This window comes from Ictidomys tridecemlineatus, chromosome 15 (genome assembly GCF_052094955.1).
Source record: "Ictidomys tridecemlineatus isolate mIctTri1 chromosome 15, mIctTri1.hap1, whole genome shotgun sequence".
Lineage (NCBI taxonomy): Eukaryota > Metazoa > Chordata > Mammalia > Rodentia > Sciuridae > Ictidomys > Ictidomys tridecemlineatus.
The window spans coordinates 16465411-16478951 of record NC_135491.1 but is presented as its reverse complement, the minus strand read 5'-3'; the positions used below and the strand labels follow the sequence as shown (position 1 = coordinate 16478951).

At 35.7% G+C, this 13541-nt stretch overlaps 1 protein-coding gene across 10 annotated transcripts in view; it reads right to left on the bottom strand.

Moving 5' to 3' along the window:
- LOC110597012 (zinc finger protein 568) overlaps positions 1-13541 on the bottom strand; it is a 71950-nt gene that overhangs the window by 53056 nt on the left and 5353 nt on the right. For 9 of the 10 annotated variants that reach the window (XM_078033119.1, XM_078033113.1, XM_078033117.1 and 6 more), the window contains exon 4: positions 11938-11996. In XM_078033119.1, coding sequence (XP_077889245.1) covers positions 11938-11996 — 59 coding nt within the window. Of the gene's footprint in view, positions 1-4305; positions 4385-11937; positions 11997-13541 lie in introns of those variants that run through there. The other variant, XM_078033120.1, reaches the window with a different exon arrangement.

The following is a 13541-nucleotide window of genomic DNA, read 5'->3' as shown; positions in this document are numbered from 1 at the left end:
AGTATTAGAAATATCAGCCATAGCAATAAGAGAAAAAAATGAATGGGCATCTAAGTACAATGGGGACGTCAAATTATCTATTTACAGATAACATAAATACAACATCAGTTATTTTTACTCGATAATGATGAAACTACCAAGAAAGTAATCAGGAAAGCAATCCTATTCACAATAGTTAAAATTAAAACTCACACTCACACACACCCTAGGAATCAATTTTACCAAGGAAATGAACAATCTCTACAATAAAAATTACAAAATACTTATGAAAGAAAATGAAGAGAATAGAAAAAAGTAGAAAGACATGCTACATTCATGGATTGAAGAAATTAATACTGTTTTGTTCTGTTCTAGTGCTAGGGATTGAACCCATGGCCTTATGTGTGCAAAGCATTTGCTCTACTGCTGGGCTATGACCCTAGCCCCCGAATTAATATTGTGAAAGTATCCATACTACCTAAAGAAATCTACAGATTCAACGGAATTACAATCAAAACATTAATACAAAACACCTCTAATAACCAAAGCAATACTAAACAAAAAGAACAAAGCTAGATGCACTGTTAACACGTGACTTCTTTACAACAGTAACCAAAATAGCATAGTACTGACATAAAATCAAACAGAAAAATGAACAGAGCAGAGAATCCAGAAAAAATTCATATATTTACAGTCGATTGACTTTCAACAAAGGCAGAAAGAACTTACCCATGAAAGGTAAGACTCTCTTCAATAAATGATGCTGGAAAAACTGGACATCCACATGCTTTAGAAGAAAGAAATGAAACCTTTCTCTCTCACCAAATACAAAAATCAACTCAAAATGGCTGAAAGACTTTAATATAAGGTCCAAAACTATGAAACTATGAGAAGAAAGCACATAGAAATACTTCAAAACATTGGTCTCAATATAAGATTTTTGGATGTGATCCTAACAGCACAACCAACAAAAGCAAAAATTAACAAGTAGGATTACTTCAAACTAAAAAGCTTCTGTACTGCAAAAGAAACAATCAACAAAGTGCATAGACAAACTACAGAATGAGAGAAAATATTTGTAGACTATCTATATGACAATGGATTAAGTCGCAGGATATACAAGGAACTCGAACCCAATGGCAAAAACCAAATAATCCAATTAACAATTCAATTTCCTTTTCAGGCAAATGATGTTGAAAAGACATTTCTCAAGGACATACAAATAGCCAACAAGTGTATGAAAATAATGTTCAACACCACTAATTATCAGGAAATGCAAATCATGATCACAATTAGGTTATCATCTCACCCTAGTATGAATGGCTAAAATTTTTTAAAAAGACAAACAATAATGCCACTAAAGATATGGCCAGAGAAAGGGGAAATCTCACACCCTCACATGCTGTTGGTAGAAATGTAAATTACTACAGCCATTATGGAAAACAGTTTGGAGGTTCCTCAAAACACTAGAAACAGAATTACCCTATGAGCCCAATAAGCCTTCTACTGGTAATAAATCCAAAGGAATTGAAGTCACTATGTTGAAGATTACTTACTTTTATTGCAGCACTGTTCACAGTAGCCAAGATATGGAATCAACCCAGATGCACATCAACAGATGAATGCATAAAAAAAAAAATGTGTTGTGCAGGTTGTGATACAACTCTAAGTTAAAGAAGCTAAATTTCTGGTGAGTATGGCCAAAAGGACAAGGGCTCCTTTCCTCTAAGTCACCACTCAGGCTGGAAGCTGTACTTAAGGGCTGGCAGGATTAGAAGACTGAAATCCTTACCCCAGATTGCTTTTAGGCCAGAGATGCTATACAAAATAGGCAAGCCAAAAAGGTCAGAGATTATTACCCTCACCCAGCATTCAAGGTGGTGGCTCAAAGATTTTGTTCAGGAAGAGAGGCCATCCACAAGAAGAAAAAAAAAAAAACCTCTCCTCAAAAGAAATTAATTTATTTGCAACACAGTATGCCAGGAAGTTCTAACTTGAGGATAAACTGGGGGAAAAATGGAGAATTTTGTGGCAATTAAGAGAGGTAGGAGGTTCTTTTTAATTAAGAACAATAAGAAAAAGCACAGGTCAAGTTACCAGAGAGAACCAGTGGGGGAAAAAACACTGAACAGCCCTCTGGAGGTCAAAACAAACTGGCCTCAAAAACTACTCCTGCCTGAATTTAATTGGATCAAACTGTGAAACAATTCATGCTCAAGGCCTTGTCAGAAACAATAGACCAGTGAGCTAAACAATTAATGGAGCCTAAGATCTGATGTGATACCAAACAAGGCATGCAGCACAAAAGAGATCAAGGACAAAAGATGCTTGAAACAACTGTCATCCTAGAGTGATTTTATGTCTGAAGCTTATGCCCTCTGAACACTGACACAGGCTTCATACCACAGGGAAAATACACTTTACTAAAACCATCAAGGCAAATACTAAATTTAAAAAAAAAAAGAGGGGGGAGGAAAACAGTAGCCAAAGTTGCTATAATATGTAATCTACCTAGTTCAGTTTAACAAAAAACTGATAGGCAAATAAACAAAAACGAGAAATTCATAGGAAAACAAACAACAAATACCAGAAAAAAGAAACTACCTATGAGAGGTCCCATATAATTTAACCCACTAAGATTTCAAAGCTTCCGTTACAGACTCAGAAATCTTAGTGGTGCATGCCTGTAATACCAGTGGCTCAGGAGAATAAGCAGGAGGATTGCAAGTTCAAGGCCAGACTCAGCAAATAAGCAAGGGCCTAAGCAAATTACTGATACCTAAGCAACCCTGTCTCAAAAAATAAAAAGGGCTGTGGATATAGCACAGTGGTGCTATTGAACCCCTGGGGGTTCAATCAGTAGGACAAGTAAAAAAGAAAGAAAGGAAGAAGGGAAAAAAAGGTATGTAGGTATGATGACAATGTCTCATCAAATTAAGACTAGCAATGAAGAAACAAATTATAAAGAGCCAGAAAGAAATTATGAAATACAATAACCAAATTAAGTAATTCACTGAATAGGCTAGACAGGAAATACAAAATAGCAAAAGAAAAAAAAAATCAAGGGCTGGTGATGTATCTCAGTGGCAGAGCACTTAAGTGTCTAGCACAAGCAAGACCCCAAGTTTTATGAGCGGTCCCATATAATTTAACCCACTAAGATTTTAAAGCTTCTGTTACAGACACAGAAATCTTAGTGGCACATGCCTGTAATACCAGTGGCTCAGGAGGATAAGCAGGAGGATTGCAAGTTCAAGGACAGACTCAGCAACTAAGCAAGGGCCTAAACAACTTACTGACACCTAAGCAACCGTGTCTCAAAATAAAAAATAAAAATATAATCTACCTAGTTCATTGCAAGCTTAAAGAATGATTGATAAGTATCATAATGTAAAGAAAAAGAGAAAAATAATAAGGAAAAGTAAAGCTTCAGAAAAATGTGAAACATCATTAAGTACACCAATATATAAATGAGGAAAGTACCAAAAAATTTCAAAAAATTAGTAGGTAAACATTTCCCAAATTTGATGAAAAAAATTAATCTACACATTTGAGGAGCTCAATGATCTTCAAATAAAATAAATTCAGATATATCGCAGTAAAATGCTGAACACCAGAGACAAAATGAAAAATCTTGAAAGTAAAAGTATAACGTAGGGGCTGGGGTTGTGGCTCAGTGGTAAGAGTGTTTGCCTAGCATGTGTAAGGCACTGGGTTCGATTCTCAGCACTGCATATAAATAAATAATATAAAGGTCCATTGAGAACTAAAAAATATTTTTTAAAATGTTATACTGGAATAAACAAATAACACTTTTGCTTATTCCAAATCCATGGTAAATGATGTCAATATAACAAATGATCTAAATATATACTTGCTCTCCTCTCTTTTGTTAGATTAACAGATGTAATATTATGGCACTAACAATTTTTAATAATAGGCTAAGTTTATTATATATCACAATAATAGCACAAAATGGGAGAACAGGAAATAGAGAATAGAAATGCAGGACATAACATTTGTGTATTTAGTATCATTTAAATGTAAATCTGAATTCTAATAAAATGCATGATATAGCCCTCAAGCAAACACTAAGAAAATACAGTGAAAAAAATCATTAAATTTTACACTAGTAAATGTTTGCTTGATGAAAATAAAAGCACCAAAGGAGAAACAGGAAAGACATGAGACAAAGGAAATAAAGAAATGGTAGACATAAACCAAATGATTTATTTCAGTGTCAATATTGATTATGAATGGATTAACTAAAGCTTAAAAAAAAAAAAAAGCAGGGCTGGGGTTGTGGCTTAGCAGTAGAGCACTCACCTAGCTCGTGCGAGGCCCTGGGTTTGATCCTCAGCACCACATAAAAGTAAATAAATAAAGGTATTGTGTCCAACTACAACTAAAAAAATAAATATTAAAAAAAGCAGAGATTATCAGACTGGACAGAAAAACAATGCTAAACAACAGACTGAAAAAATGATACATCATGTGAAAAATAATAAGAAAGCTGGACAGGCTATCCTTACATTAGAAAGTAACAGAATTTATAACAAAAACTGTTACAGAGATTGAAGGTACTTTAAAATGACAAAAGGGTCAGTCTGGCAGAAAATATAACAATTATAAGGTAATATAGCCAGTGGTGCACACCTGTAATTCCAGCAACTCGGGAGGCTGAGGCAGGAGGATTTAAAGGCAGCCTTAGCTTTAGAGAGGCCCTGAGCAACTTAGCAAGACCCTGTCTCAAAATAAAAATAAAAAGAGCTGGGATATGGCTCCTTGGTTAAGGGTTCCTGGGTGCAATCTCTAGCACCCATAAATGAATAAATAAATATATCTGGGCTGGGGATGTGGCTCAAGTGGTAGCACGCTTGCCTGGCATGCGTGCAGCCCGGGTTTGATCCTCAGCACCACATACAAACAAAGATGTTGTGTCCGCCGATACCTAAAAAATAAATATTAAAAAAAAATTCTGTCTCTCTCTCTTTAAAAATAAATAAATAAATAAATAAATCTAACAGTCTAAAAACACAAACTGACACACTAGAGAAACCATCAATTGAACAATAGTTGTTAGAGATTTCAAACACCATCTTCCAAAATAGATAGAACAACTTGCAAGCAGATTGTTGGCAAGGAAATGGAAGACTTGAATAACACTATACCCCTCTAGACACAACAGACATCTAAAGAACACATCAGCCATAATAGTGAAATACAAATTCTTCTCAAGTAAGATCAACTAAATTTGTCTCTGTAGATGAAATTCCTCAACTGATTCTTTTTTTAATATTTTTTTAGTTGTAGATGGACACAATACCTTTATTTAATTAATTTATTTTTATGTGGTGCTGAATATCGAATCTAGTGCTTCACACATGCAAGGCGAGCACTCTACCACTGAGCCACAACACCAACCCCTTAAATTGATTCTTAAGTTGAGTAATTTGTCCCTACCTTGTAAGGTCAAATTCCAGGAGACAAAAGCGTGGGTTTTTTTTTTTTTTAATTGTAGTTGGACCCAATACCTTTATTTCATTCATTTATTTTTATGCGGCGCTGAGGATCGAACCTAGGGCCCCGAGCATGCTAGGCGAGCGCTCTACCACTGAGCCACAATCCAAGCCCCAAAAGTGTGGGGTTTTGATATTGCAGACAGTGATAGCCCATTAACAAGCTACTGTTTATTTTGAAATCACTGGTGATCACTTTGCCCAAACTTGGCTCCCTCTGGTGCAATAATGCGTATTTCACTCTGGTTTTGCCATTCTGTCCAACTTATGAGCTGCATTTAACAATATTCAGTCTTTCCTAGGTTTCCAACATGCTCAAGTTAACCATAATAATCCCAACTTCTATTTCTTGTCACCTCTTGGTGTACAACAAACCAACACCAAATCCAACTGGAACAAACATAAAGCTAGGTGTAAGTCCATGATATAAATTCATGCTAGACTCAAATTTGGTTCCTTTATGTGGCACAAATAATCTGGAAAGCTTTTAATTCTCTTCTCCTGTATGTATCAGAACATTACCTAGTAAAACATTTTGACTTTTGGTTTTGGTATGTTTTAGTACAAATATCCAGGAACAAATTCCTCATTTGAATTTATCTTAGAGATAAATTTTCAATTAATTCCTCAAGTGCATATAAAACTCCAAGACAGACAATACTTTGGGCTACAAATGAAGACACAACACATCAAAAAGGACTGAAACTGTACAAAGTATGCTCTTTGGTCACAAGGGATAAAAATTAATGAGTAACAGAAAGAAATTTGTGAAATTCACAAATACGTGAGATTAAACAATACCTCCTCCCATTGCCCAGTGGTTTTTTATTGTTTCCCAGGCTGGTCTTGAACTTCTGGGCTCAAGTGATCTTCCCACCTCAGGCTCCTGAGTAAATAGAATACAGGCATGCACTACCATGCTCAGTATTGTTTCAACAATAACCAATGAGCAAACACACACACACACACACACACGGAAATTACAAAATATTTGAGACAAATGAAAACAAAGACAACATAAAAATATTTTATTTTCTCCCTTCTAATGTGGATGCCTTTTATCTTATCTGTTTGCATAGTTGTGCTGTCTAAAACCTGCACTACAATGCTGAATAGAAGTGGAAGAGTGGACATGTCTATTTTGTTCCTGACCTTAAGGAGAAAGCATCTGTTGTTACATTTATTATGATGCATCATTTTGTATAAAAAAAACTATTAGAATATACAAGTTCAGCAAGGTTGCAAAATGCAAGATAAATATAAAAAAGTCTAGAAACTTTGCATTTCTAGACACTTGCAGAAAATATCCAAAAAGAAAATTAAGAAAGTGATACCATTTACAATAGCATCAAAAGAATACTTAGGAAAAACTTTTAACAAAATAAGTAAAATTATTACTGAAATTTAAAAAAAATCTAAGTAAATAAAGACATCTCATGTTCATGCATGATAAAGACTATGGTCAAGGGGCTGGGGCTGGGGCTGGGGCTGGGGCTGGGGCTGAACAGTAGAGTGCTCGCCTAGCGTGTGCGAGGCCCTGGGTTCCATACTCAGCACCACATAAAAATAAATAAATAAAACAAAGGTATTGTGTCCAACGTTTACAACTAAAACATTTAAAAATTTTTCTTAAAAAAGGACTATGGTCAAAATGACAACACTTCCATGGTCAAGACGATAATACATCCAAATTGATCTACACGTTCAATGTAATCCACAACATACCAACTTTTTTTGCAGAAATGAACAGGCAGATTCTAAAATTCATATAAAACTGCAAGGGACCCTGAATAGCCAACATAATTTTTTTTCTTTTTTTCCAGTACTGGGAATCGAACCAGAATCTCATGCATGCCATGCTAGTCTTGTTCTATCAGTCCCTTTTTAAAATATTGTATTTTGACACAGGTTCTTGCTAAATTGCCCAGATTGGCCTCAACCTTGTAATCCTCCTGGCTCAGACTCCCAACAAGATGAGATTACAGCATTTGCCAATATGTTAGGCCAGCTAAAACAATTTTGCACAAAGATCCATATTGCCCGATTTCGAAACTTACTACAAAGCTACAATAATCAAGACATTGTGGTACTGCCATAAGAATAGACATAATAGATCAATGGAATAGAACTCAGATACCAGAAATAAGCCTCACATTTATAGTCAACAAATTTTTGACCACAGTGACAGGACAATTCACTAAAAAAAGAAAGTTTTTTGCACAAATTTTGCTGAGAAAATGGATTGTTTACATGCAAAACAAAAAATATAAATCACTACAATTTACACATATAAAAGTTAAATGAAAGACCTACATATAAAAGCTAAAAATATTTCTTCAGGGATCTGGGCACAGTGGCACACGCCCATGATACAAGTGGCTCGAGAGGCTCAGACAGGATAAAAGGAAGTTCAAAGCCAGCCTCAGCAATAGCGAGGCGCTAAGTAACTCAGTGAGACTCTGTCTCTAAATAAAACAAAAATATAGGGCTGGGGATGTGGCTCAGTGGCCAAGTGCCCCTGAGTTCAGTCCCCAGTATTCTGCCCTGGCTCAAAAAGGTAGATCTTTTTTTTTTTTTTAAATGAGGTAATCCTTTTTTTTATAAAGTTAGGTTCATTTTGATACTTTACTTTTTAGTTATATTGGATACTACACTTTTGCTTTATTTTTACCATATAAAGTATTTTTAAAAAGATGAAAAGACAACCCACAGGATAGCAGAAAACAGTTCAAAATTATTTATCTCATGAAAATTGTAGCTAATATTAAAGACCTCTTACAAAGTCAATATTAATTAAAAAAAACCCAAAACACTAATTTAAAAGTGGGCCAAAGTACTAAATAGACAGTTCTTCAAAAATATATACAAGTAAGCTAGGGCTCGGGCTCAGTGGCAGAGCGCTTGCCTAGCATGTGTGAGGCACTGGGTTTGATCCTTAGAACCACATACAAAAACCACACACACACACACACACAGCAAATAAGCACTAAACAATGCTTGATATCACTAGGCACTAAGTATATGCAAATCAAAATCACAATAAGCTGTTACTTCATACCCATTAGGACAGTCATAGTCAAAAGGATATAAAATAATAAATGATGACAAGAATAAAACCCTCATACATTGCTGGTATGAATGTAAAATGGTACAAGTGCTGTGGAAAATAGCAGAATAATTTCCTTAAACGATTAAACACACAGCTACCACTGATCCAACAATTCCATTCCTATGTTACAGACCTGGGAAAATTGAACATATTGTATCCACATAAAAATTTTACATAGATGTTCGTGGAGGCTATATTTATAATAGCCAAATGACTCTAATATCCATTAACAAACAAATTCAAACTGTGGTATATCTAAACAATGGAATATTATTCAGAAATTAAAAAATGAAGTGCCAATAAAGTGACAGAATGATTAACTCAGAAAACTTAAGCTAAGTTTAAGAAACCACAAGTCCATGTATTATGAGACTCCATTTATATAAAGTGTCCAGAATAGGCAAATCCATAAAGTAGATTTGTAACCTGCCTTGAGGGAAATAAAAAAGTGATGGCTAAGAGATACAGGCTTTCTTTTTAGGGTGATGATGATGTTCATTTACCCTCCCCATGTTTTAGGGGGATAAGTTCCATTGTTTTCCTTATTTACAAATGATGCAAAGAGTGTCCATGATTGTATGTTTTCTAAGTCACTAAGTCAAAGATTTGAACTCAAGTCTGTCTCTAAGATCAGAGAACTACTAGACTAAGAGGATGAGCTGTAGGATCATATGTTCATAAGAAATGTGTGTTTCATGATGACAAAGTATTATCTGAAGAAAGGGCAGTGAAGTAGGAAATATACAAGTATGTGAGCATCTTCCAGGGCAGAAGGAAAAAAAAAATCAAGAGCAGAGGAAATCAGGTAATATTTAGAGACAATGAAGAACAATGCATCTTCTATGACCATAAAATAGATGTAACCTTGTGCCTAACAGAGAAAATGTAGGCTCAAATCTTCATCACATTGGATTAAGCCGTGACTTCCTTAACAAGACTCCAAAAGTAGAAGAAATAAAAATCAAGAATTAGGGCTGGGTCTGTGTCTCAGTGGTAGAATGCTCACCTAGCATGCATGAAGCACTAGGTTCGATCCTCAGCACCACATAAAAATACAGATATTGTGACCATATATAACTAAAAAAATAAATATTAAAAAAATTCAATAATTAATAAATGGGATGAATTCAAACTAAAAAGCTTCTTCTAAGCAAAAGAATCAATGAGGTGAAGAGAGAGCCTACATTTTGGGAGCAAACTTTTGCCACACTTGTGTCATAGCACTAATCGGAGCACTAATGTGTGTGCGTGTGCGTGTATATATATGTATATATACACACGCACGCATACACGCATGCATGCACGCACACGCACACAGACGCACACTCACACTTATGTATCTAGCTCCTGGAGAACTCAAAAAACTTAACACCAAAAAAACAAACAACCCAATACATAAATGGGCTAAGGAGCTGAACAGACACTTCTCAAAAGAAGTCATATATTCAATAAACAAATATATGAAAAAATGTTCAACATCTCTAGTAATTAGAGAAATGCAAATCAAAACTACTCTACCTCACACCAGTTAGAATGACAGTTATCAAGAATACAGACAACTGGGCTGGGGCTGTAGCTCAATGGCAGAGCACTTCTCTAGCGTGCATGAGGCACTAGGTTCGATCCTCAGCACTACATAAAAACAAATAAAATAAAAGCATATAATCTACAATTATAAAAAAATTTTTTTAAATATAGACAACAATAAATGTTGACGAGGATGTGGGGGGGAAAGCACACTCATACATTGCTGGTAGGATTGCAAATTTGTACAACCAATCTGGAAAGCAGTATGGAGATTCCTTAGAAATTCCTTAGGAATTCCAAGACTCCTTGGAATGGAACCACCATTTGACCCAGGTATCCCACTCCTTGATCTATACCCAAAGGACTTCAAATCAGCATACTATAGTGACACAGCCACATCAATGTTTATAGCAGCTCAATTCACAATAGCTAAACTGTGGAAGCAACCTAGATTCCCTTCAATAGATGAATGGATAAAGAAACTGTGGTATATATCTTAAAAGAGAATAAAATTTGGCATTTGCAGGTAAGTGGATGGAGTTGGAGAATATCATGCTAAGTGAAGTAAGCCAATCCCCCAAAACCAAAGGCTGAATGTTCTATCAAATAAGTGGATGCTGATCCTTAGGGTAGGGGGGACAACTTTGGGCAAAGGGGAGGGAGGGGTGGAGAGGTGAGGGGGAATAGGGGCAGGAAAAATGATGGAATGAGATGGACATCATTACCCTAGGTACATGTATGACTGCACATATGGTTCGACACTAATTGTGTACAACCAGAGAAATGAAAAGTTGTGCTGCAATTGTGTACAATGAATCAAAATGCATTCTGCAGTCATATATACCTAATTAAATTAATAAAAAATGTAGAAAACTACAAATATGAGTGAGAAATACAAGATGCTGCCATAGAACATTAATATAATTTAACTCAACTTGTACCAAAAATTCAAACTGAAGAAAACATGTAAGTAAGTAGGATGATTTGAAAAACACAAGTTCCATTTATTCTTCTAGCTGATTTCTTATTGTTGTTTGCTTTTGTAGTGCTGGGCACCAAACTCTGGGTCTTATGCATGCTAAGTAATTTTAATTTTTGATCTTTGATCAATGTTTTAAACACTGAGCTTAAACAATGCAATTATGGAAGAGACTTTGTGTCCCATTTTGCTTTGCCTCTTCAAATCACATTCAAATTTGAACCCAACTTGAATTATTCTGTAGGTACTTATTTCTTCAAAGACATGACCCCTGGGCTGAGGTTATAGGTCAGTGGTAGAGAATTTACCTTGCATGTGTGAAGCCCTGGGTTCGATCCTCAGCACCACATAAAAATAAATAAGTAAGTAAAACAAAGATATTGTGTCCATTTACAACTAAAAAATATATATATATATAATATATATATATATCATATATATAATATGTAATATATATATATATATTTTTTTTAAAGAGATATGTCCCCATTTCCCCACTGGATCTGATTTACTATCTGTATTTTTCCTCACTTATTTTCACTGACTTAATTTTTTCCACCTTACTGGTACAGTAATCTATTTTCTTTTTTTCTTTTTTTTTTTTTTAAAGAGAGAGTGAGAGAGGAGAGAGAGAGAGAATTTTTAATATTTATTTTTAGATCTTGGCGGACACAACATCTTTGTTGGTATGTGGTGCTGAGGATCGAACCCGGGTCGCATGCATGCCAGGCAAGCGCGCTACCGCTTGAGCCACATCTCCAGCCCAGTAATCTATTTTCAACTGCACTCCAAAATAATGCAGGAAACAAACACTTAAAACTTACAAGAGACCTGCTTGTATTCTTTTCTTCTGCAGAAAGGGCAGAATCCTGAGAACACCAAGCTGAGGAAAAAAAACAAAATAGATTTTCTTCAGAGTTTCAGACAAAGGAATATGAAAATTTTAGTACCAGGTGACCATAAGATCTCCTACAGATGAATGATCCTCAGAGCCATGAGAAATGTAACACCATAAAGCTATAGACACAGAATTGTATGTGGATAACTAATTTCATCATATAGGATCTGATAAAGATTTCTTTAAAAAAAAAAAAACTTTATTTATTTTTATGTGGTGCTCAGGATTGAACCCAGGGCCTTGCACATGCTAGGCAAGCGCTCTACTACTGAGCCACAACTCCAGCCCTGATGAAGATTTCTTAACGGCTAAGGATGGGGTGTCCAATGAATTTACTAACAATATAGTATTTCTCAAAAATTCTGTCATTTTTAATGCCAATAGGAAATTAACCTTAAGTATATAAGCCACAAAGATTTAATGATTAGGATAGTCTTTAGGTTTACTCTTAAAGAATTTAGAAAAAAGACATTAATGAGATATTAGTTTTAGGTACTGAGGAATATTCATATGATGGAGGAAATGTAGTCATGATTCTAATTTCATTTTATAATAACTTGATGTTTCTTCACCCTAAAACATTCAAGGCCTCTGTGTGGGGAGCCATTCTCACATGTGACTGGACGACTCCCGGTTTGGGTCTGAGGCGTTCTGGCTGTGTCGGAACTTTCCCAGCTCTCTCCTGATGAGAGAACCCGTCCATGTTGGGGTGTGACTGACCACTGCCCCCGGGGACCCAATCACTGACCCTGACCTTGGAGTGCAGCCCCCCTCAACCTTCATTGGATGGAATTCTCCCCTGAATTTCTTGTTCCCCAATAAAAGGCTACTCCCTGGCGTGCTCTCTCTGTCTCTCTCCTGCTAGCCCTGAGTAATCCTTGCTGCCTTGCCAGGCGGTTAGAGGTGGGAACCAGAGAGGGGAGCCGTCTCAGACCTGGTCATAGAAATAAGGTAACTGAGTCTGTGTGTTTTATTTCGATCTCTGCTAGCTAATTTTTATGCCAAGAACCTCATTAATGAAGCCACTGCGCTGGCCGCATGGTGGACCTCTGATTAAAAATGGAAGATTGAATACATGTACTTATTTCTGCTATCTCCCAAACCCAATCAAAATGTTAGTTAAAGCAACAAAGAATCTAAAATTTACAAAGACAAATAAAATAGTAGACTTCAATGGGTACGAGATCTTAATAAAACTCTGGAAGCTAGAGAGCAGACATTTGAGTGTTATCTAAACAAGAGAGAGCTAATGTTTAAGTGAGGGTTGGGGTGAGGATAGGAGAGCCATCACATTATCCTAAAAAGGGTCAGAAATGGGGGGTGGTATTAGGTAGTTCTGCAGACAGAAGTTTGAAAATAGGGATGAAAAACAGGGAACTGAAATGTAAGGCATTATAAAAAAGGTGTTAAACTTCATATTATCTTCTTTAACCCTATATTACATGGTAACAATTCCTTTTACATTAACAAAAAGAAAAAAAAACTAAGAATTTTTTTCTCTTATATAAATGAATTGGACAGGCTCTGGAT